The 24,331-nt window shown below is 43.2% G+C and overlaps 1 protein-coding gene across 1 annotated transcript in view; it reads right to left on the bottom strand.

Annotated features, from left to right (window-relative positions):
• Positions 1–1,336: 1,336 nt before the first annotated feature.
• Positions 1,337–24,331, bottom strand: part of FAM117B (family with sequence similarity 117 member B) — a 78,240-nt gene continuing 55,245 nt past the window's right edge. The window contains exons 5-8 of the mRNA XM_065412913.1: positions 20,476–20,619; positions 19,399–19,624; positions 15,426–15,546; positions 1,337–4,164 (exon numbers count right to left, since the gene is read on the bottom strand). Coding sequence (XP_065268985.1) covers positions 3,849–4,164; positions 15,426–15,546; positions 19,399–19,624; positions 20,476–20,619 — 807 coding nt within the window. The 3' untranslated portion in view covers positions 1,337–3,848. The remainder of the gene's footprint in view (positions 4,165–15,425; positions 15,547–19,398; positions 19,625–20,475; positions 20,620–24,331) is intronic.

Here is a 24,331-nt window from a genome sequence, read left to right as displayed (position 1 = left end):
CGAAAGTTATGCACAAATAAATTTGTTAGTCTCTAAGGTGCCACAAGTACTCCTTGTTGTTTTTGCTGATACAGACTAACACGGCTACCACTTTGAAACCTGGTGGCTTTATGGAAATCTTAAAAAGTTAGCAAGTTTTGCTTCAATATTTTCTGTATTTTCCATCCTTTCTTCTTTACTGGGGTCACATGGATGAAAACAGGATTTTTCTTAAAAGTTAATACTCCTGGCATGTCATTCTTTTTTCTCTATAGCCCATTAAACTGTGATGTCACACATGGGATTATGGCATCAGGTGAGGAATAAGCAGCAGAAGCAAATGAAAGTTTAATAAGATCCTATTATCCTGTGTCTTGAGTAAAGAAGGAAGAAAAATATTTTAATAGTTGCAACTGCCAACCTAGAGCTGTATTACTACTACTACAATGGCACAGGCCTTTTATACTCTACAGAGCTTATGAACTCCACAGACATTGGACTGTTTTTAATGTTGGTAGAAAATAAGGCCAACAAGTATTCACTAACTTTGGATGCCTCACATTTGGGATGTCCAGTTTAGGATACTAAGGGCCTGATTTTCAGTGATGGTAAGCACTGAACCACTCACTGCTTTGAACTGTAGTTGGGACTACTCAACACCTCAGAAAAACAAGTCCTAGGTGCATCAAGTTGTGAACCCATGTAAATGGTCACTGGACAATTTTTGACTAAATAATTAAGAATTAGAGAATTCAAAAAGGTAGCTAGCCTTGTGCACTAGTTTTCACTGGGGATAGGTATGTCACAACTAATTTGAAGTCTTTATGTCAGACCATATTTGAGAGATGTATGGAACACCAACACCCCCCATTTTCAAGAAGTTAAAAACCCATACACTATTCTAAGATCCTTGTCTTTAAAAAGACCTATAAAACTTTACCAAATACCTCTGTTCTGGAACAAGAAAGAGCATGAAAAATTTAAGGCTAAAGAATTTTTTTGCAGAAGTTGATCTTCAAATAGAAGCCATCTTACCACCTTAATATGAGTCATTGCTGTGGCATGTTCAAAAAAATTTAACGTTAAAAAACGTCTAATTCAGTTTTGGGGTTTTTCAACTTTTATAAAAAACTAGAATTTACATTTGGTTCCTAGTGGCGTAGCCCACTATTTTATATAGTACATTGTCTCCTAATGCACTTCTATGTGAGCTAACTAAATGAGGGGGTAATGTTCAACTATTACAATGATGGGTACTACAGAAAAATCTAAGATAGGAGATCCCATTTCCTATTTTAAAATATTCATTATGTTGAACAAAGACATTAGAATGCATTTGGACGGAGGACGGTTAATAACCCCAAGACTAAAAGTTTTATTATATGCTGACTTTAGCCCTTTGGTACTTAACTATCCAGTTAAGATCTCCTGATAAGCACCATGCTGTTTGGCATTAATGGCAGAAGCACTTTACCTGTTACTATGAAAGAAGTAGAAATTAGTTTGGATGCCATACAAAAAGTCCCCTTGCCTAAGTATTTCCATCTTCCACAAAGCCAAAAATATCAGATTTTGTCCAAACCCTAACACGGTCTAAACAAGCTACCATGATTTTTACATGTTTTAGAAAGGAGACCTCTCTTAGGTGTCCATAGAATTTACTAGTAATGTCCCATTATTCCTAAAATGGTCATCTTTTATAATGTAGCTTTGATGTACTAAGCACTACTATCTTATCAAACGCTCCCCTCCCCCAACTTTATTGGTGTGGACCAAATATGTTCATTCATGACCAAGTCCTCTTACTCACATGAGTAATCCCACTGATTTCAATGGGAATGAGTAAAGTGAGCAGGATTTGGTCCTCAATTTGTTAATTAATTTAACAGATCTAATAACCCTATAAATAACCACAATGGACTAAGTGTTGAAATTTGGTTATTAGGTAACTTTAAAAAGGGTGCTCATTAGACCATAAATGCAGCACTTATGTAGGCTGGTGCATTTTACAGTTATTCTTTTAGTAGATTTATTGCTATATGTTAGGTGGGATTTATAGGAACTACCCAATGTGCATCATAAGTACATAGAAACTATTGGCTGCTAAGACACACAAGTATTTTTCCTGGCTCAGGTGTCTGCAACCAAATTCTCAGTGTGTTACACAAAGAACAAAACGTTACATTTGCGATATGGTTCTTAAAAAGATGCAATTACAAACAGGTGTGTGATTATGCAGCTGATCCATGGGAGTTGTTTGTATGTAAGTCAATGAGAGCTGCACATATGCAGTGGGTGACTATTCAGACCCAGAGACTATACATTGAAACACCTACTTTGAAATGACTGAAGCCACCTCCCCAAAACAGGGATTCTGTCCACTGATTTTTGTAACCTGAAGATATTTTGGTATTAAAGCAGTTGCAGATGTTTGGACTGTGATATTTATCTAAAGACAAGAAGTGCATTTCAGTACTCTGGGAGAAACTTCACTGCAGTCCCTGAACAAGCTCTCTTTGAACATCCCTCCCCATTTTCATTTTTTATTTCAACTGTCAAAGAACCACAGAGGCATAAAGGAAACTGGTAACAGCTGCAAACCAGAACCAGGCATCAACATATCCTCTCTCTGACACACTTGACAATGTTGCTAGTCAAAAAGGGAGAACATATCTGTTGCTGTTGACTGCTGTGTAACAAATACCATGCCTAACAAACTACTACCCTCAACACACCCACAAAACAGCATTATGACAAGGATGAGGAATCATGCATAGCCATTTCAGTATCATGTGGCTAGAGTCTATAGTACAGTGATCAGCCACAACAGAGTGAATTTTGTGCCAAAAACTGATGCATGATTCAGACCGAATTACACAAGTAACCAAGAGATCTCTCAAGAGCCAAGTGGCAGGTTTTGTTTTTGTAGGTTTTGTTTTTGTTTGTTTGTTTGGGTGGAGGCAGGGAAGAGACATTTTTTAACCCAAACAAAAGTTCTAGGGAAAAGTGATTACGCTACTGGCACAAGTGCTCTAAAATGCTATTTTCTGCCCATGTAATTAAATGTACACAGGAATTCTATCTAGGGAGTAGCAGTTCAAGAACAATGTGGTTTACCAAAGCACAAACCTCTGATATCAAAACCAAATGCACATAACATACTAATATTGTTTTTTCTTTCCTTTTGTTTTACATTTTGTATGCATTAATTTATTTGCTTTTGTTGGGGGTAGGGACTGTTGAACAAGGTCACATGACGGAGACTGCTAAAGTATTTCAACAATCCTTTGGTCCCAGCAGCTGGAAAACAGCTGAGAAAAACGTACTACCCAAAGAAGGGAAAACAGTGGCTATGAAAGTGTCTTTTGAACATCCTGCTCTGTATCAGAAAATGCAAACTTGTTATAAAATATTCATTTTCATACAAAAGATGGGTCTTGCAGTGCCATATGGTTATCCCTCCCTCTGCAAGTTACAGTGGTTGCTGGCATCAGCTGTCTCTCAAAATGTTTGTTGTTGTTGAAAAAGTCTAAAGGACACAAAGCATCACAATAACTGATCCTTCCAATGGCAAAGAATTAGTAACAGTCTTTGTCTTATCAGAGCTTGGGGAAAAAAAAAAAAAAAAAAAAAGGCAGGCGAGAAATTGAACGCGAGTCTTCACAAGTAGAGTATAGCACTGCTTCTTCTGCTGCTTCCTCCTAGATTTCTCAGCATGCTACCAATATAGTCATGGAGATCAGGAGAATATGACTATGACAATGTCATGAGCTGTTAAAATGAACAAACAGGTGTGACCAGTCACAACTAGTTTAAACAAGGTCTTCCTAGCAGTCTCTCCAGAACAATGCCTGCACAATGGAAACTCATCACTCAGCTTCTTCGATATGTCCTGATTGCTGGAGTATAGAGGTCTGTGGTATTACTGTACTTGTTCCACGAGAGATCCGGTCTTGCTCAGTGTTTGCAGACAGAGAGGCCATGGCAATGGGCTGTAGCAAATTAGATGTCATGCCAGAGGAGACAGTCAGGCTATGAGTAGTGCCTTTGAGCGTAAGATCCGGTGTGGGAAGAAGTGGTTTGAGAATACTGACAAGGCAGAAAGCAGAGCCACTTTTAGGAATGAAATTCACTTTGTTCTTGTCAGGACAGTAGAAGGCTGGAATTTCATGCAATGGCTTTGGCCTGCAAATAAAACACAAAACAAAATGATTTAAATTCAACACAGAAAAATCAGATTCACTCTCTGGCAGAAAAGCATAGACTATCTTTAAAAAGTGACCTGTACATACTGTGTCAAAAAAATCAACATATTTAGAATAATTTGCAGCATGCCCATACAGCAAGAGTAAGAGCATTCATCACATAACTGACAGCATTTGTGACTTGGAGAAGAACTGAAGATCAAACACTTACGTCCCACCTTGCAGACCTACTGTCTCCTGCTTCCCAAGGTGCACTATGGTATAACTATGGAAGTCTGCTCTAGACTACATCAGGCTTTTTAAGTGTGGTTCTACTCTGAAAAGTAATTCTGTTCAGAAGACATTGTGGGTTTCCATGTGTTGTTTCTCAGACTCTGCCTTATTTAGAGAGAGATTTTTTTTTCTAACTGCCAGCCCTAGGTACTGAAATGAAAATCAAACTGCGTTCTGATTTTTGCATCACTGTTACTATAGATTCTACCAAAAAAAGTCAGCTCAATTCAACCCAACTGAGCCTCTGCAAACCCAGGTCATCTGCAGATGTTACACATTTGTAATGGAAAGTAAAATACAGCCCCCAAACTAGTTAATTCTTGCTGATGTAGGAAACCAAAACAGAGCGCAATTTACTCCTCCTTAGGCTGTGTTGGTGTAAAGTAGGAGTAAAAAGTAGTCAAAGCTTATATTTTTTACGCTAAAGTTAGCGGATAGGACTCTGACATACACAGAGAAGTGGTACTGAGTAAGAAAGTGCCCATTTTACATGATGCCTTTCCAAAGCAAAACCACATTTGGAACAAAAGTTTGTAACCGATACAAGGAACCAAGGTATAACTGAAATAAATAAATAAATAAATAAATAAATAAACAAACAAAACCATTTGGGAGCTTGTTGAAGAGTATGCAGAGGAATAGCCTCTTTTACTATAAACATATCCATTTCCACTCCCACTACTACCCTTCCTGATGTTTCCCCAATTCTCATCCTTGTTTCCCTTCCAGAATACTATTTCTTTATTCCAATGTGGATACAGTGAGGAGGAAGGGAGGGAAGTGACGAGATGGAGGTGGTAGCTGCATAACAGCATCACCAGCAGGGAGAAAAGACCAAACACTGCAGTTTTACCTGATGCCTCATTTGTCAACACTTGTGTTCACCAGGACTTGGCTGGCAAAGGATGTGGCATGGTTGTGGTGAAAGGAGAAAAGCAGCAGCTGGGAGAGGTCTATAGCATGAAGGGGAAAAGAATTTTCATTTTTGTTTCCCCCGACAATGTATCAGCAGCGCTGTGTATGCACGTGCACAGAAAAGCACTAAGAGGAAGGAAAATGTGTGTGTGCAGGTGGAGGGGAACTATGTCCCTTTTATCCCTGTCAGGTTGTGCCTATGCATATGATGCAAACTAAGTCCAATTTAGATTTTACAAAATCATGGTATTGTTAAATACACACATTATGATATATTTTTCTTATAGGACAGCTTCTCCATGGTTTCTAGTACACACCCATAAAGGAAGATGGCCAATGGGAGTAAAGTCCCTGAGGGAGCCATGCTGTTGGGTGCAAATGTTGTTGGTGGAAGATAATACCACAGGGGGCCAGCCTTCCTCAGAGGAGCTCCATGATGCGCAAAGCTGATAGCAGAATTCCCCTGGACTCTGGGTTTGGGAATTCAAACCCTCTGCCTCGTCTAAACTCTCCTCCTTCTGCAACTGAGGGTAGTGCTAGAAGGAAATTAAGGTGAATTTTGAAGTTTTCTGGACCCCGCAGTCATCCTTCTATGGGTTTGACTGCAGGAGGGTACAATATGGTCCTATATTATGTGCAGAATACACCTCTTACTCTTGCTATTCAAGATATTCATTATATAACTAAATTTATTTGCAGGTCATCTTAAAAAGGGTAAAGGTCATAATTTGAAAGGTGGATTCTGGATTGATGATTTCTGCATGTAGTGTCATGTCAGAGCTTCAACAGCATACCATTTCAGAATCAGGAGTGTTTAAAGCTTTAAATCCTCCTTTCTGTATAACTCTATATAATTTGGAGACCATATGCAGCCTACACTGCACTACAATATACTTTATACAATATATATTAAGTGTCCTCCTACATGGAGCAGAATCCTGGAAAAATATTAAGTCCGTCCACTGCAATTTGAACAGCTTGCAATATACAGTAACTCCTCACTTAATGTAACTACAACTGAAAAATGCGACTTTATGCGAAACGATGTTAAACAAATCCAATTTCCCCATAAGAATTAATGTAAATGGGGGGGGGGGGGGGTCCTGGAGTAAGAGGATGGAATATTTCCCTTGCTGCTAAATGATGGACTAGCACTTGGCTGAGCCCTCAAGGGTTAATACGCTGTTGTTAATGTAGCCTCACACTCTACAAGGCAGCATGGACTGAGGCAGGAGGGAGGAAACACAATAGATGCAGGGCAGTCGCTGCAAACACTTCCCTGCAAAAACTGAACACTATGATGAGCCCACGCTATCCAGCTGGAGCGCACCCCTCCCTCCTCCTGACAGCACATGCATGGCTGCACAGGTGCTGACTTTCCAAAGTGCTGGGGGGTGCGTGCATGAGTGAGAGAGAGCGAGAGAGCGCGAGACGTGCATTGCCCCTTTAAGTACACTGACCCCACTTCAAGGACGTTGCCCTTTTAAGCAGATCAGACAGGAAGCAACAGCTTCCAGCAAGCTCCCTCCTTTCTGTCACTGAGCCCTATACCCTCCTCCACTTTGTGGAGAGGGAGTACAGAGTGGGGGTCGGGTGGTAGGATCAGGGGGACATCCTGATATCAGCACCCCTCTCTCCCCCTCCCCCAGCAAGCAGGAAGCTCCGGGGAGCAGCTCCAAGGCAGAGGGCAGGGCAGGGCAGGAGCAGCATGGCAGTGGGGGGGAGGGACAGCTGAACTGCTGGCTGGGCAGCTGCCAAGCCACATACCTTACAGGGAATTTAGGGGAGCTGCTGCCCCACCCTGGTTCTAATCCCCACAAGGAGGGGCTGCTCTTCCAGAGAATCCTGCAAGCAGTGAACAAAGGAGGCAGCTGCCAAACTAGGTTATAAGGGATCATTGCGCAACTCTAAATGAGCATGTTCCCTAATTGATCAGCAACGTAACAATGTTAACTGGGATGACTTTAAGTGAGGAGTTACTGTAGGTGTCTGCACAGAATAACCAAAGTAAAATAAACTGGTAAAATAAGTAATGAAGAGACCCTAAAATGGACACACCTACCTAAAACAATACAAGTAGTACAGAAAAAGAGACAGACATATTTGAGACGTCTTTTAAAAATACCCAATCTGAGGCTACCTAAACAAGCAAGAGAAGGAGAGCCAGGGATCGCTAGGAGGCTGCAGGGCCCCAGCAATAGGTGTCGAGTTTCTATCTGCCGGGGGATGCTCCTCTGCTGCTCCGCCCAGGCCCCACCCCCGCTCCACCCCTTCCCCCAAGGCCACAACCCACCTCTTCCCACCCCTGCTCCACCTCTTCCCTGTCCAGTTCCACCCCCTCCCCCTCGTGTGCTGCGCCCTCACTCCTCCCCCCCCCCAGCGCCTCCAGACAAAACAGCTGATCGATGGTAGACACTGGGGGGAGGGCTCCAGGGCACATGGAAACCCACAATGTCTTCTGAACAGAATAACATTTTTCTCCTCCACCTGTAGATGGACTCCTTCATATATCACAACTCTCAACCTCCTCCCTCCCACAACTCCTTTATATTCTTTTGAGACCCCTGCATACTATAACCATGCTTCTTTGAGATGAAGATGTGTATTCCACTTTGGCTCCGGTCTGCTGAGCCCACAGACACCTCAGAAATTCATCTAGTAGTATCCGTAGAGGGGCGGTGCTCACACCTCGTGGCCGCAGCTCCTGCTCTGGCTACGAGGTGGCGCCCCACCACGACCCTCCCGCAGTTCCTTTGCACTGAAGGCCCAGAAACAAGATTCTGATGCAGATGGTACGTTATGAAATACGACTGTGGTTCTTTGAAATGTGACGCAGATGTGTAACCGGTGGTTCTTTTTCGAACAGATGCAGACATTTATTCCACTTAGGTGACTGACAAGCATTACCTCCCATCCCCAGGAGACAGGGCTCGGTGTTTAGGTAGACAAGGACTGCAGGACTGCCCTACCAAAGTTTGCATCCACCCTGGAAGATGTAGTTATAGTGTAATGGTTTGTGAATGTACGTATTGATGACCACAGAGCAGCCCTGGAAATGTCCAATATGGAAATATCCCTGAGGAACGCTACAGACATTGCTTGTGCATTCGTAGAATGAGCTCACACCAGCTGAAGGGGCATAGCCAAAGCTATCTCATATGCCGTTTTGAAGCAGGATGTTTCCATTTGGAGATCGTCTGCGAAGAGACCACTTGATCTTTTATGTTGCATATGACACGAATAAATGAAGCAAAGCATGAAATGCTTTAAGGCCTGTCCAGATAAAAGGCTAGGCATCACCTGACATCTAAGGTATGGAGACGCTGCTTCTCCGGAGATGAATGTGACTTAGGAAAAAAAACACATGTAAATATCCTGCCTGGTTCAAATGTAACTGAGAGACCACTTTAGACAAAAGTTTGGGGTCTGGTCATGAAGTCACTTTGTGTTTGGAGAATTGTGTATAAGGAGGCTCTGCCATCAGAGCCTGCAACTCTCATGCACTCCTTGTGGATGTTATCGCTACCAGGAAAGCCGTTTTTTGGCACAAGAGTGGAAAGGGACAAGATGCCAGGGGCTTGAACGGAGGACTTGTCTGAAAATGGTCGATCAGCAGAAATGCTCTTAATGTCGTGGAATCTAACAGGGCATCAATGAACTTGATTTTTTGAATGGGAGCCAAGGCTGACTTTCTACTGCATATGGTGAGTTTCAGATGGTCAAGCAAGCACAGTGTAGTGTTGACATGAGCAAGAACTTCCTCTCCGGATCTGCCCTCAGTAACCAGTCATCCAGATATGGGAAGATGTGAATTCTCTTCTTGCTGAGATACACCATAACAATGACCATGCATCTGGTAAAAACCCAGGGAAGTGAGGCTGAATGGAAGCACTGTGTACTGAAAGGGGTGTTCCACTGCAACAAACCAAAGGAACTTTCTGTGGCTTGGCAAAATCGCCACATGAAAGTAGGCATCCTGAAGGTCCAGAGCAGCAAACCAGTCGTTCTGAGACAATGCAAGGAGGATAGTCGATAGAGTGATCATTTGGAACCTCATGCACCTGATACATTTGTTGATGCCGAGCTCCCAAGGATTGTGAAAGCGGGCCAGCCTGTCCCGAAACTGGGGAGAAGGGGGGAAGCAACCACTGGAACAATGCTTCGGACCAAGGAGTCAAAATTGGTGCTTGGAGAGTGCAGTGGGAGGGCGTATGGATTGACCAAACCCGCAGCCCACTTTCTCCTTTGGAATCTGTCCCTATTTCTGGGGTAGTCCTGTTACCTTGGAAGATGGAAAGGCTGTCCAAACATGCACAGCGGACAATACTACTGCTGCTGAATGTGGTAGTGGTGCCTCTGCACTGCCGGCATGTACACCAAGGACCACAGGGTAGCCCTGGAGTCCTTGAAGGAGTGTGGCGTTTCGTCAGTTTTGTCCGAGAACAGCGTTTGGTCAAAGGGAAAATCCTCAATGGCTTGCTGGACATTGGGGTAATATCTGAATTCTGCAGCCAGGAATACCTCCTCACGGTGACCACAGAGGACATTACCCTGGCCAAGGTATCCGTGATGTCTAGCGCAGACTGCAAAGGATGTCTTAGCCACCATGCAGCCCTCAGTGAAAAAAACCCAAATTCTTCTCATGAGGCCTTGGGAAGCTGGTCTGCAAACTTTGACATAGCTGTCCAGTTAACAAAATTGTGCTTGGACAGCAAGGCTTGCTGGTTAGAAACATTTGCATCTGTAAGAAAGAGGTGGTGTAAATCTTACTACCTATGAGGCAGGGCCGGCTCTAGCTTTTTTGCCGCCCCAGGCAAAAAAAAACCAACAACAACAAAAACACCCCAGCAGCCGCAGGGAGCGTGTGGAGGGCAGTCAAGGTGGCTTGCAGGGGGGTGAAGGGTGGCACCCGCCCGCTCCCTCCATCCGTGGGCAGCCAGGCGCTGCAGCCCGCTTGCAGCCGGGCGAGAGGGGCTCCCCCCTCCGGCTTTGGGGTGCCTCTCCCGGCCGGGCAGGCTCCAACGGGGCCGACACAGGCAGCGCTGACTGGGGTCTGCGACCTCCGTGTGAGGCCGGCATTGCAGCGGGGCTCGACACAGTGCAAACGGTGCCGGGATCAGTGGGGTCCGCCCCTCCGCTGCCCGCCGGGCCGCCGCAGAACCCTCCCTCCCTGCCTCCGCTGCCCGCCGGGCCGCCACAGAACTCTCCCTCCCTGCCTCCGCTCCCCTCCTTCCAGTGCCCGGGGTCTGCAGGAGGTGCTGGCTCAGCCACTCCTTTAAAGGCGGCTCGGCCGGGCCGGGCTCAGAGCGGCGCGGGAGGCGGAGGCCGGTGCAGGCTGCAGGGAGTGGCGCGTCCTGCGGAGCCCGGCGGCACGATGAGCAGCGGGGATCACTAGTTCCTGCCCCCCAGGGTCAGGGTCCATGCTCCTGCAGGGCTGGGCTGGCCGCCCCAAGATTGGCCGGAATGCCGCCCCTTACAATGTGCCGCCCCAGGCACGTGCTTTCTCGTCTGGTGCCTGGAGCCGGCCCTGCCATGAGGTCCAATCATTTAGAAACCCTATCCTTGGGGGTGGACTTAAACCTTCCCTGCCGAGCTCTGTCGTTCACTGCAGTTACAACTAAAGAATTTGGTGCCAGATTGGAGCAAAATCCCTCAAATCCCTGCACAGGAATGAAATAGTGCTTTTCCATGCACTTAGTCACAGGCGATGTGCACCAGAGAGCCGTAGCTGGTTCAAGCAGCCCATCACTGATAGGGAGGGAGACTCTCAGGGCAGACAGCTGTAGGATGTCCACCAATTTGTGAGTCTTCTCTTGCAAGAACTCCACCTGGATACTGAGGGAAGCAGGTACATGCTGCAACAGGTCTTGGTATGCCTTAAAATCCTCCGGTACTGAAGGGAAGGATGAGTCAGGCAGCACAGCATCGTCCGGAGAGGAAGACAAGGCCCTTCACTGAGGCAAAGCCGGATCCTATTCCAGGGCTGACGGGCCCAGATGGGACAATTCTGGAGGCTCTGCAGGGAGGAGGACTACTGGTGCTTGTGCCTGCAGTGGTTTGATAGTCTCCATTGCAGACCTGGGCAGTGATCTCACCCTCCAGGAGATGAAAAGTGGGACCTCCACGACCGAGGAGCATCCCATGGATTCCACGGAGGCCACAGACATGGATAAGGCATTGCTGACCAGTAGGCACCCAGGCCAGGCACCTCCGTCCCAACCATGAGACGTGCGCCAATCCTGGTACCTGTAATGGTCCAGCAAAGCCCCCTGATGCTGGTCAGGTGGTGGAGAGCAGGAGGATGACTATCTTGATTCAGATGCAGAGGAGCCTCAGGATCCCAGTGATAAGGGCAGAGCAAGACCAGAGGGAGCAAGCAGTCAGTCTGACCTCGTGCATCGCCCAGAATGAGGCAGGAAGCGGTGCTGCTGATGGATGTGGTGCTGATCATGCCGGTGTCGGAAGCAGTGTCAGTCCTGAATTGAAAAGCAGTACCGGAGCATCTGAGGGTACTGACATGGAGGGTGGTGAAAGCTGCCATGGAAGCATTTGCGGTGCACCAGCTGCAGTGGTGCAGAGGAGGTTATCAGTATCTAGGCCCCCCGTACCACTCCAGGACGACAGACCCAAAGGTTCAGTGGCTCATTCGATTGATGGGGCTATAGTTCATGCAGCCCTGGCAAAGTCCTGCACCAAAGGAGAGGTCGGGACCAAAAGGCAGAGGAGGCCTGTAGCTGCCTGGTATGCCACTGATGTGGAAACAGTTGGTACCGACCTCTCCCTCATCGGAGGTCCCTGCTCCGGAATGTGAAGCAGCCGCACTCTCGGAGCCCGAGGGTGATCTCCGGCCCAAGGAGGGCCTGGATACTGAAGCAGGCCACATGGCCTGTTCTAGCAGGTGCTGCTTCAGGCCAAAGTCCTGAGCCACTTGAGTCCGTTTCTTAAATTACTTGCAAATCATGCAACAGCAACACTCTTTGATGTGGGCCTTGCTGAGATAGAGCAAGCACTATGTGAGGGGATCGCTCCCCCACACAAATGACAAATGTTTAAAACCCAGTGAGGACATCACCAAGGGAAACAAACTACTATAACTAACACTAAGTATATATAACAAGAGAAAAAACTAAATTAGTTGAAAGGTTGTTAGATTGAGACCACACAGAGCTCCGACTCTAGCCGTGGGTGGTAAGAAGGAACCAAGGGAGGGTTGGGGCAGCATCACCTCATGTAGCCAGGAGAGGGGCCATGACCACAAGGCATGAGCCCTGCCCCTCTATGGGTACTGCTAGGCAAATTTCTCCAGCTCCAGACTGCTGGGCACACCCACATACTTATGTGAAATACACAGCTGCATCTACTTGAAGAATATGAATTTCCCAGCATGCATTCCATGGCTTGCAATAGGACAGGAAGATACATTATGACTGCTAGCACTCGAGGGTTGATATCTAAACAATTCCTAAAACTCTCAGTGAAAATAAAAAATAGCAGCTGCACAGTCTCTCTGCACATTTCCTTCTGAGACCTAAGACATTTGTAAATTACAGGAAAGTACCTAATGAAAAGACATTTTATAATTAGGTGTCAATTAATCAGAGCTAAGGAAACTACACTAAGAGTAAAAAAGAAAAGTGATCCAAATTCACTTCTGGTGTAACTCCACTGAAGTCAATGAAGTAATGTCAGGAAGGAATTTAACCTCCGCCCTGTAGCGCCTCCAGTGACCAGCATGGGTCTGCAGGAGCCCTTCCTCCTTTTTACCCTTCTGAATCTATAGGTTCCTGAAATAAATACCACACAGGCTTTTTTTGTACAATACCACCCCTTCTCCCAAGGTCTAATTTAATGGCATAAAACACAAAATCTTAGTCCTCGGGGTTCTCTTCTCCCCTGAGTCTGCTCTCCCTAGCCCTCAGCCTTCTTTTGCCCTCTGGCTTTCAGGCTCAAACCTTTCCCTGGTCAAGGGTCTTGTAGAGGACATGTATAACTCCTGCTCACAGCAGCTCTTCTGAAGTCTCTGCCACAGCTTCCTTTGGTTGTCCTTTACTTCGTTTCTCTCCCTCTCTCTGCAGCTTCCTACTGCTCTTGTAGGGGAATCACCTGATCCTACTCAGGTGTTCCTATTTTATAATTAGGGTTGGCTGGCCCCAGGCCTCTAGCCCTTAAAGGGGCAAGCCACCCTGTTACAGTGATATATTTAGAGTATATAAATTAGGGTTGTCAATTAATTGTAGTTAACTCACACGATTAACTCAAAACAAATTAACTTGATTAAAAAAATTAATTCATGATTAATAAAACCCCTTCATACTTTGACCACCATTCCAGAAGACATGCTTTCATGCTGATGACTCTTATTAAAAAAAATAATGCATTAATTACATTGGTGACTGAACTCCTTAGGGGAGAATTGTGTCTCCTTGTCCATGGTTTAACCCACATTCTACCATATATGTCGTGTTATGGCAGTCTCTGATGATGACCCAGCATGTGTTGTTCGATTTAAGAACACTTTAATTGCAGATTTGACAAAATGCAATGAAGGTACCAGTATAAGATTTCTAAAGATAGCTACAGCACTCAACCCAAAGTTTAAGAATCTGAAGTGCCTTCAAAAATCCAAGAGGGACGAGGTGTGGCACATGCCATCAGAAGTCTTAAAAGAGCAACACTCTGATTTGGAAACTGCAGAACCCGAACCAATAAAAAAAGAAGTCAACCTTCTGTTGATGGCATCTGACTCGCATGATGAAAATGAACGTGCATCAGTCCGCACTGCTCTGGATTGTTATCGAGTAGAACCCATCATCAGCACAGAAGCATGTCCTCTGGACTGGTGGTCGAAGCATGAAGGGGCATACAAATGTTTAGTATATCTGGCACGTAAATACCTTGCAACTCTGGCTACAACAGTGCCATGCGAATGCCAGTTCTAACTTTCAGATTACATTGTAAATAAGAAGCAGGCAGCAGTATCTCCTGTAAATGTAAACAAACTTGTCTGTCTTAGCGACTGGCTGAACAAGAAGTAGGACTGAGTGGACTGGTTGGCTCTAAAGTTTTAAATTATTTTTATTTTTGAGTGTAGTTATGTAAAAATAATTCTATATTTGTAAGTTGCACTTTCACAATTAAGAGATTGCACTATAGTACTTGTATGAGGTGATTTGAAAAATATTTCTTTAGTGTATCTTTTGATTTAGCTAGTGCCAGCAGCACCAAGGAGTGCTGGGTAAGGGTTTCTCACCAGTAGAAGGGCAAGGAAATCCCAACCTCGAGCCCACAGAAAAAGGCAGTGCTGAGACTGGAGCAGTACTGTACATCTTGGTATCTGTGTAAGAGGACTTAAGCACAGAGGGTTGTCTCAGTACCACTGATAGGTCCACTGGAGGATTAGGCTTTAGGCACTGAGAAGCCATATGAATCTGGAGCCACCAGTGTCTCTCCCTTCTAGTGTGGGGTGCAAATCATAGCAAACCTCACACCAGAATATCGAGTGGGTCTCTATCAGACACAAAAGGCACTGAATATGGAGATCAATCTCCGGTATGAATGACTGGCAAGAGGGGGCAACTCTTGAAGCCCTTAGAGGGATAAGGGCCTCACATGGTCCCAATGAGAGTCAAAGACTCCCTTGGTAAGGGCAGGCAATGTATGCAGCACTATCCCCTGCTACTCTATACTAACCTACTATACAAGAGAATAAGCAGCTAGAGTAAGGGAAGAACTAGCCCGCAGACACAAAGGCAAATTCCATTCGCAGCGAAGAAAGTGAAGGGGATGGGGCAGGATGATCTCTCATGCACCACCTCCAACGTACACAGCTTTTCAAGACAATTCCATAGCTCGATGCCAGGAGCACCATGTTCTACAAATGGGACTACAAAGAGGCCCTTGTAGAAGTAGTAATGTTAACAGTAGTAGTAGTAGTAATAGTTAAGAGACTGTTTGAGGAGCAGTTTCTGTGTCAGACACTGAACTAAATTAACTGATGTCAGATCAGCCTGAATGATAAATGTTATATTTCTTATGAACTGAAGAACTACTTACAAACTTTCCTCAAAGACTTTCACCTTCTCGCAGCCCTCAGGAGGTTCACGCTTGAACATGTAGCTGTTGTTGGGTTTTGGCGAGGTAGCATATTTGGGCAAGGGAGAGTTGTTCCCATTCTCTGTGGGAAAAGAATATCAAATTACTCAAATATACCAAAATATTTAAATGAACCCACTTATTTTAAAAGAAAGACAAACAAATCCAAACTGACTTCATTACCAACATTACAAAGTTAAATCAAGAGTTTTCCCATTCCCCGTTACCCATGTTCTTTGGAACATTTTTCTCCTCCACCTGTAGATGGACTCCTTCATATATCACAACTCTCAACCTCCTCCCTCCCACAACTCCTTTATATTCTTTTGAGACCCCTGCATATGTTCCACAGCACCCCAATTTTACAGTCCCACATCTGAATCTTAATCACAACCTATCCAGCCAAGATGACCGGACAGGTCTCATTTGAGGTCTATCAGCAATGCACCTTAAGTCAGGACAGGTTGCTGCTGAATTGTGTTAAAACTTTTTAATCACACTTTTCTTTTTTAACACTATTTATACAATTTTTTCAATCTTTTTCTTTATAACAAACAAAATAAATTCTAGATTGTCAACATACAGAACAAATACTATAGATCCAAAACAAAACCAAAATATTTACACAACTTTTGGATTGCCATATGTTAACTGCAATATTCCCAACACACAGATTTTTGTGGCACATATCAAAAACAAAAAATTAAAGAAAAAAGATTAAGGAAATTAAAAGCAAGAGGGAAAATGGAGCATGTGGATTTATGCCTTTCATCCAGTCCTTTAGTCAAGCAGTTCTAGGAAATTGTCCCCAACAGACTCAGATTTTTCAAGGCTGTGCTGTCTTTAATCACATTTTTCATCTGCCAATCTCAAAATGTTTTTTAAAGCTGGATAATTGTTAGCAGCCCCATTTTTACACATTAGGAAAAAGGTTAGGTGACTTGCCCAACATCACATAATGAGTCAACGGTGGAGCCAGCAAGAGAACTCAGGTATTCTGATTGCTCCAATAAAGCATCTACTGAACTACATTGCATCTCCTACTTCCTGTTGCTGAATAAGCAAAATAATGTATAATTGGCCGAGTTTTGGAAGAGTGGCTATTTTAACAGGTCTATACTTTCTAAAAGTGACTTGATTTGGGGTGCCTCAATTTTTGGTTGCCCAACATGGACCACTTTAAAGGAGTCTGATATTCAGAAAGTGCTAAGCACTTTCCCTGTAAGGGGGGGGGGGGGGGGGGGGAAAGGCAAGATCCCTTATAGGTGTTTCAAGTTGGGGAACGTAAAATTGACGTACCCTAAAATCACTAGTCACTTTAAAAAGTTTAGGTTAATAATATCTGTTAAGATGGCTTACCCGAAATCCAATTTTAGTTAGTGTAATGTTCATATAGCACCTAGTTACCAGAATCTCTTGCCAGGTAATTTACAGATAAAAGGGAAGAAAAAAAAAGTAATTTCCCCCTCTTTTTAAAGGTTTATCTTTTATTTTATTATAAGCAGAACTCAATTCTACTAAATAAAATCTTTCATAAGCCCAGTGATAGCAAACCTTTAGCTAGTGGTAAGATACTTTAATAAGCACAGTATTAAAAATCCAGTAACCTTTGGAAAAAAATTATGAAAATATTCTAGATAGTAAGCTTTATAATTTGTAATTACTAGTAACATCTTTATAAAAATGAGACCTTTGCTTATTAAGAATTCAAGTATGCTGTTTTATTCATCTTGCAAAATCAATGGGAGATAGCACATGTTGGCCTGATATAGCAGGTCTGTCTGATTAGGCCAACACAATTAGTTACCCTAGAGATACAAACAGAGTCTTTGAGTGAAGACTAAGCAGCAGCAAGAGATGAACCCTTATTAAACAAGTATCAGAGGGGTAGCCGTGTTAGTCTGAATCTGTAAAAAGCAACAGAGGGTCCTGTGGCACCTTTAAGACTAACAGAAGTATTGGGAGCATAAGCTTTCGTGGGTAAGAACCTCACTTCTTCAGATGCAAGTTTACTTGCATCTGAAGAAGTGAGGTTCTTACCCACGATTCCCAATACTTCTGTTAGTCTTAAAGGTGCCACAGGACCCTCTGTTCCTTATTAAACAAAAATCCTTTTACTGTTACCATCTAAATGTTCCTAGTAATCAAAGAAAAATTAAATATAGCAAATAAGATGCACAGAATGCTAGGGGGTGCATGTAACAGGCAAGTGTGTTTTTCTACTATTAGGCATTCACTACTTTCTAATTGGCGGTTTAAACATACAGAATATTCAACAATGTGCAATTCTCCCATTAAAGGTCATGTTTTATATGATAGGATATGATAAAATGGCTATTAATAGCATGTTCTCCTGGGATTTATTTTAAGGTATAACTAGAACAGAGACAAATTCCCATGTTAAGATGACATTTTCCTTATAAGTAAAGGAACCCTATGCTTTTATTCTCAGTCTATAAAACACAAGAAAAAAGGAATGGGCTACAGAAACCCCGTCAGTGAGTTAATTTAAGTAAGGTTTTTGTAAGCATTAATTTTCAGTCTCAGATAAAGACATATCAAAACATAAGTCGCTAAACCTACTACAGAATTTATGAAAATATTTGTCATGATGTTGCCATCAAAAAGTAACCTTATATAATGGGCTAATTTCAAAAAGTCGGTAAACTGACAGGTTCCATGGCAAGTTCCATTTATACTACTTCCATCTTGATGTTTATCAGTCACTGGTTTATTAAACTTTTAGAGGAGTTTGGGTAGTGTTTTTCACTGTTGTCCATAGGCTGTCTTTTCTTCACCATTTATGAACACAAATCGTCCGAGTGCTCTGGCAATTTTTTAGAAATGTGTGTGTAGTACATAAGAATGGCCGTACCGAGTCAGACCAATGGTCTATCTAATCCAGTATCCTGTCTCAGACAGTGGCCGGTACCAGAACTTCAGGGATAGTGTTCAGAACAGGCAATTTTGGAAATTTAGGGTCACGCCAAGTATGGCATTACATCCCTGATCATCTTGGCTAACAGCCATTGATGAATTTATCTTCCATAAACTTACCTAGTTCTTTTCTGAACCCAGTTATATTTTGGCCATCACAACATCCCATGACAATGAGTTTCACAAATTAATTATGCATTATGTGCAATAGCTTTGGGTTCTGATAACAGGAAACCTATAACTAAATAATCACACAATGGGTCTGATCCAACGTACATTGAAGTCAACAGGAGTCTTTTTATTGACGTCAGTGTATGTCTGATCAGCCGTATGCTCCAAATAGCATGTAGACATCACTTACATATGTCCAAAATATATTTGTAAGGAAGTTTACAGGGGTCTCTCTCTCTCTCTCTTTTTTTTTTTTTTTTAAAGAAAAAAGAAAGAACAAAAACAAAACAACATGCGTGCGCACACACCCACACACCCCAAAAAGCCTGCAGTAAGTTACCCTTATGGCTTGTTTGGTAGCAGCTATGGCAACATGCACCTCATGGTCTGCAGAGTTGGAGCTCACAGTCTCAAACAGAAAAAAAAAAAGAGAAATATAGTATGCATTGTCCTTGCATTCTCTAAAATCTAGCTAAAGCAGCAGTTTCTGATCAGAATTTCCCCCTCTCAATTACCAAACTCTGATAGGTGTATAAGAGCGCACATGCACACAAGATATCTTTACACATGGAGGAATTGGGAAAATAAGGTTGCCTAGAAGAAAAAGAAAAGTTAACTTTCCATCACTGTACTAGGGAGGTGAAAACTCCTTCTCCTAGTATACATCTTGGGGTAGAACAGTGAATGAGGAAAATCCATCATTGAATATGGGTGGCTACCCGTTATTAAAAAAGAATGAAATAAATACTAAGACCAAGTGCTGAATAGTGCAACTCTTTCCTAAACTGTAAGAGCAGCATAACAGTAGAGCCCATTTATGTAGTACCTTTATCTCTGGAGTCAGCAAGAAGATCATCAGCAGAGCAAGGGCTCTCCTCACTGCCCTCATTTGAGATAGTAAGAAACGAGGTGGGGGACACAGACTGGGAACGGCTGCTGTTGTTACTGCCTCTGTCTGCTCCACCGGGTGTTTGGGTATCCATGTTGCGAGTACTGCTACTGCGCTGCGCCAGCGGAGGGGGAGCACGGTGCCCATCTGGAATATCTTGCGGCTGTTACCAAAAAAAAAAAAAAAAAAAAAAATCATACTTTTTCATGTGTGTGAAGCTGCCCATCTCATCAGGATAGGGATTACTTTACAGCTTAAGAAGTTTCTTATACCCGGTCCACTACATAACAGAAGCCTATTCTGAGGAAGATGAATTATTGTACTACACAGACTCCAACAGATGATAGGATAGGTCAGACTTCAGGAGAGTAGGAAATTCCTTGAAGAACAATACACTTAAAGAAAGCCATGAGGACAGTGTTTTCCAAAAGGCAACAAACAGTCATATGAAAACATAGCCAGGCAATCACTGAAGAGTAACAATTTAATATAAAACAGCAGTGGTTCCTTTTTGGGGTTGGGCTTGGGTGTGTGAAATAGTTACTTCTGAAAGTCACTTATAAAAAAGGACAACCATGAATTCTGATGCAAAATAGGCAAGAATTTTCCTGATTTTTTTTTTTTTTTGGGTGGCGGGGGGAGGGGAGAGAGGAGAAAGAAGTAAACAAACGCTATAAAAATGACTAAAGCAATTCTCACCAAAATAAGTTTTAGAGAATTGTTCCCTTTTCTGTTGATTATTTATGGCATAAATGCATTAGTGTAAACATTGTAAACATGAAGAGAACAGCAAAAGATTTAAAGGAAGTTATTTTCTATTCATGTGGTGGTAGAAGACAGTTAATCATTAGGAAATTTTTTATTCTGCTTCAGTAGTAGAAGACAAGTTAATCATGTGCAAATTTACATTACCAAGTTTGTACAGTAAGTCATCAATGTGAAAAGAAAAATTCTCTTAAAAAAAAAAAGAAGCTTATTTTGAAAAACAGTTTTTTGGGGGCAGTAGATACTTACAATCAGCTGTTCTTCCTTGCCTCCTGTCTCCTTAATTATTATCTCAATCTCCTGATTCAGCCCCTCTATGCTGTTCCGGAAACGTGATCCTGTCGATTTGGTTATGGGTATAACAGGAACAATTACACTTTTTGGGATGGGAGCCTGGAAAACCAAAGGGAAGATGAGTAAATAAATATTGTAGATTTATACTTAAGAAAAAAAGCTAAAAAATTTAAAGAATACTGTTTTCCACTGAAAGAATTTTTATCAAAACAAAGCACAAACTTAGTTTTGTTAAGACGAAAGATGTGCCTTTAGATGAAAACAGATGTTCTGAGATGATTTTGCAAGTTTATATTCAACAGGAGAAAAACTATTAACTAGACAATTTCTAAACAGCCGCCTAATCTTGAAAAGTCTTTCCCTGACCACTACCCAGTCTGCCTCCAGCTCCCACGTTGCTCCGCAACACAGGAAAGCTAACCTTGAATGCTTATTGTTATTAAGGAATAAATGAAGAAAAACCTTTCGTAATAATAATAAAAATCACCATAGCCCATATTAAGAAATTTTCCATTTGGAGAAGTAAATTTTCCTCAGAGATACCTTCCTGCTCTCTACCTGGGATTTCCTGGATTTGTGAGTGCTCTACTTTGGAAACAATGTTATTTTAACAGTATTTTTTAAAATGTAGTTTAAAATACTCAATTCCACTCCATCTGCATTTCACTTACTGTATATTCATAGCCTTACTGAAATTGTAAGGTAGTTTTGTTTAGCAAAGGAAATTATTTTTTCTCCTTAAAAAGTACCTCCAGAAGGTTACTTTAAATTTACACTGACTTAGTACAACTGGTGAAGAAAAAAATTACATAAATACAGGTCTATGTTTTGTTTCCTCAACACATATTAGATATGAAGACATGGAATGCCCATCTAAAGTACTCTTTTTTCAGACCTCACATATTCACATTTTACTGGAGAGCCAACAATTACTGCACTATTTTTTTTTTTTTTTTTTAAAGGGAGACAGTGCTCCAATCTCAAAAAGCTTATAATCTTACTTGGACAAATACAAGACAACAGTACAAATACAAGAATGCATAGAAATTTTGGAGATCACTAGAAATGTATCACAAAATATGTGCATTTTAAAGAATGGATTTAGAAGAAAGTTTGTACACTACCCATAGTTGGCTGGCAAAAATATCTACAGCATTGCAAAAATGAGACACAAAAGGAAAGTAGTATAACGTCACTTGTAAATGATTGGGGAGAGTACTAGTAAACAAGTGCCAGAGAAATTAAAATAATCTCATTAAGTGGTGGGGTCCATTGTCTGGGTTGTTGGAAAAAGTGTGTGCCACTTTAAGGGCTAGAGCACCACAGAGCTACTTTTGACTGCAGCTACAGGTCCTCCCCCCTGCAATACATGCCGTTGCAGGAAAAGCCCTCTTTCACCTGGACCAGGTGGAGCAGCACCCACCCTCGGGAGTGGTGTTACACTGGGTTTGTCAGGATCTGCTATGGGCATTGCACTAGTCGCTCCTTTCTTTTTTGGGGGGGGGGGGGGAAGGGGAAGGCTGTAAAGGGATTTTTACCCTTAGTGCCAGATTGGCCAAGGCGAAGGTGGGTTTTTTTTCGCCTTCCCCACAGCAGGTTAGGTTGAGGGGCTTAGTTGGGCAAACATGAAACTGGAGTTAGGCTATAATGCCGCAAATCATTATGTAAATGTGGGGCGGAGGTCCAGTGCAGGTACTCCATAGGGAAGGGATACAGTGATCACATTACATGGATTGGTAAAGGATTTAAAGGAGGTATTCTTTAAAGGAGTAGAAATGGGGGCGGGGAGTTGGGGCTCTTATGTCTACCTGCTGCATCAGTCCCCCCCCCCTCCATAGCCTCCCCTTAATCCTCATTTGACCGGGGGGGGGGGGGAGGGAGGGAGATGGTGAAGTGTCAGCAACACGTTGGCCGGGGACCAAGATCGGTAAGGGAGAGGACTGATGAAAACTTCTGTGTATACATTGAAATGATTATGGAATTACCTGCACTGTACACTTTTATCCACTGGGTACTCCCAGAAATTTAAGAATAAAATTGTGGCCTAATTAAACCACATCCAGTGTTTCCTATCCTTCTTCCAGTGTAGCCAGACAATACTTTTAGAGTCTCTTAAACAAAGTAATCCTCATTAGGGTGGTGTTGCCAACATGTGACCTTAATGTGGGGCCTGAGCATGACATAACAGAGGAAGAGATGACAAATGCAGTCCAGAAAACAAAGGCAGCGGGACCTGATGAAGTGACGGCAGACCTCGTGGAAGTTTGGGAGTGAGAAAGGCATAAGATGGACCAGCAGAGTGGTTAAAGCAGTGATCCCCAAACTTTCTATGTTGCACCCCCCCTTACCGGTAATGTAATCTGTCTGCACTCCCCCCCCCCCCCCCCCGGGAGCTGGGGTCAGGAATGGGACTGGAGGCCGAAGACGGGACTGCGCCCGAGAGTGGAAGCCGGGGCCTCGGCTGGGGGTGGGATTGGGGCCAGGACAGAGTGGGGCTGGGTGGTGCTCCCTCCCCGCCCCCTGTGGGGGCTGGCCCGGTGCCTGCTGCACCCCCCCCCCAAAACGTTTCTCCACATCCCCCTTAGTGGGCGTGCACCACAGTTTGGGGACCCCACGGGTTAAAGCCGTATGGCAAGACAAGAGAATTCACGAAGACTGGTGCAAGTCTCTCTTGGTCCCAACAGATAAGAAAGGAAGCATCCAGGAATGTGGAAACTAGCAAGGGATAAAGCTATTGTCGCAGGGCTGAAGTTACTGGAACACATTTTAGAGATTATAGGATTAGGAGAATAATGGAACCCCACCTCAAACAAGAGCAGATCAGCTTTAGGAAAGGACGAGGAACCACAGAGACAATGTTTTTAATTCAGCAAGGAATAGAAAAATGGCTAAGGGACCAAGAGGATAGCTTCTGGGCTTTTATAGACCTAGAAAGATATACAAGAAGGCTCATAGAAGGATTCTCAGACCAGTGCCGAGGAAAGATGGAGAGTCTGAGGACTTAATAACTATGGTGAATGCCTTAGATAGATCACCAAAACAATTATCTGAACATGTTTTGGAATGACACACCCTTTTGAAAGTGAGATTGCGCTGGGTTTGGCTCAGTCTGCTGCTGTTTATCATATTGATGAACTATGTTAGTAGGAAAAGGTGAGAAGCTGCTATATGCAGATGACATAGCAAAAACGGCATCCTCAAAATATGACCTAGAGGAAATATTAAACCAGTAGTGTGATCAGCTGAGTAGGCGTGGAACGAAAATGAGCACGACAGACTGAGGTCATTTAGGTCAGAAGAGATGCTACAAGAAACTGGATACAGTGATTAATGGAATGAGACTAAATCAGACTGACCAGTTCAAGTACCTTGGCGGTTGGGTTACAGAAGACGATGTGTTTGAACATGAGATACAGTGCAGACTGGGGAGTGCTGGACGAGCATCAAATACGGTATCAGGGGTTGCGTAGGACAAGTGTATGCCACTGAGACTAAAAGCCCAACTGTATGTAACAATGGCATGCAATGCTATATGGTGCAGAAACATTAGCGATACAGATATGGTAGTTCAACACCTTCATGTGTTTGAGATGAGGCATCTTTGCCCCATAAGAGGCGTTACACAAATAGATTTCAAAATGAAAGTATTAGGATGAAAGTCAAAGTTCATGATGTGGTGAATAAAATCCAGGAACCATGACTTTGCTGGTTCAGATACATACAGAGAATGAAGGAAGGAGACCTGGCAAAGACAGCATGGAAGAAGAGGGTAGTAGGAATGAGACCCTGAAGAAAGCTGAGGAAGCGATGG

Source organism: Emys orbicularis, chromosome 11 (genome assembly GCF_028017835.1).
Source record: "Emys orbicularis isolate rEmyOrb1 chromosome 11, rEmyOrb1.hap1, whole genome shotgun sequence".
Lineage (NCBI taxonomy): Eukaryota > Metazoa > Chordata > Testudines > Emydidae > Emys > Emys orbicularis.
This window is presented reverse-complemented; position numbering and strand designations above follow the sequence as displayed.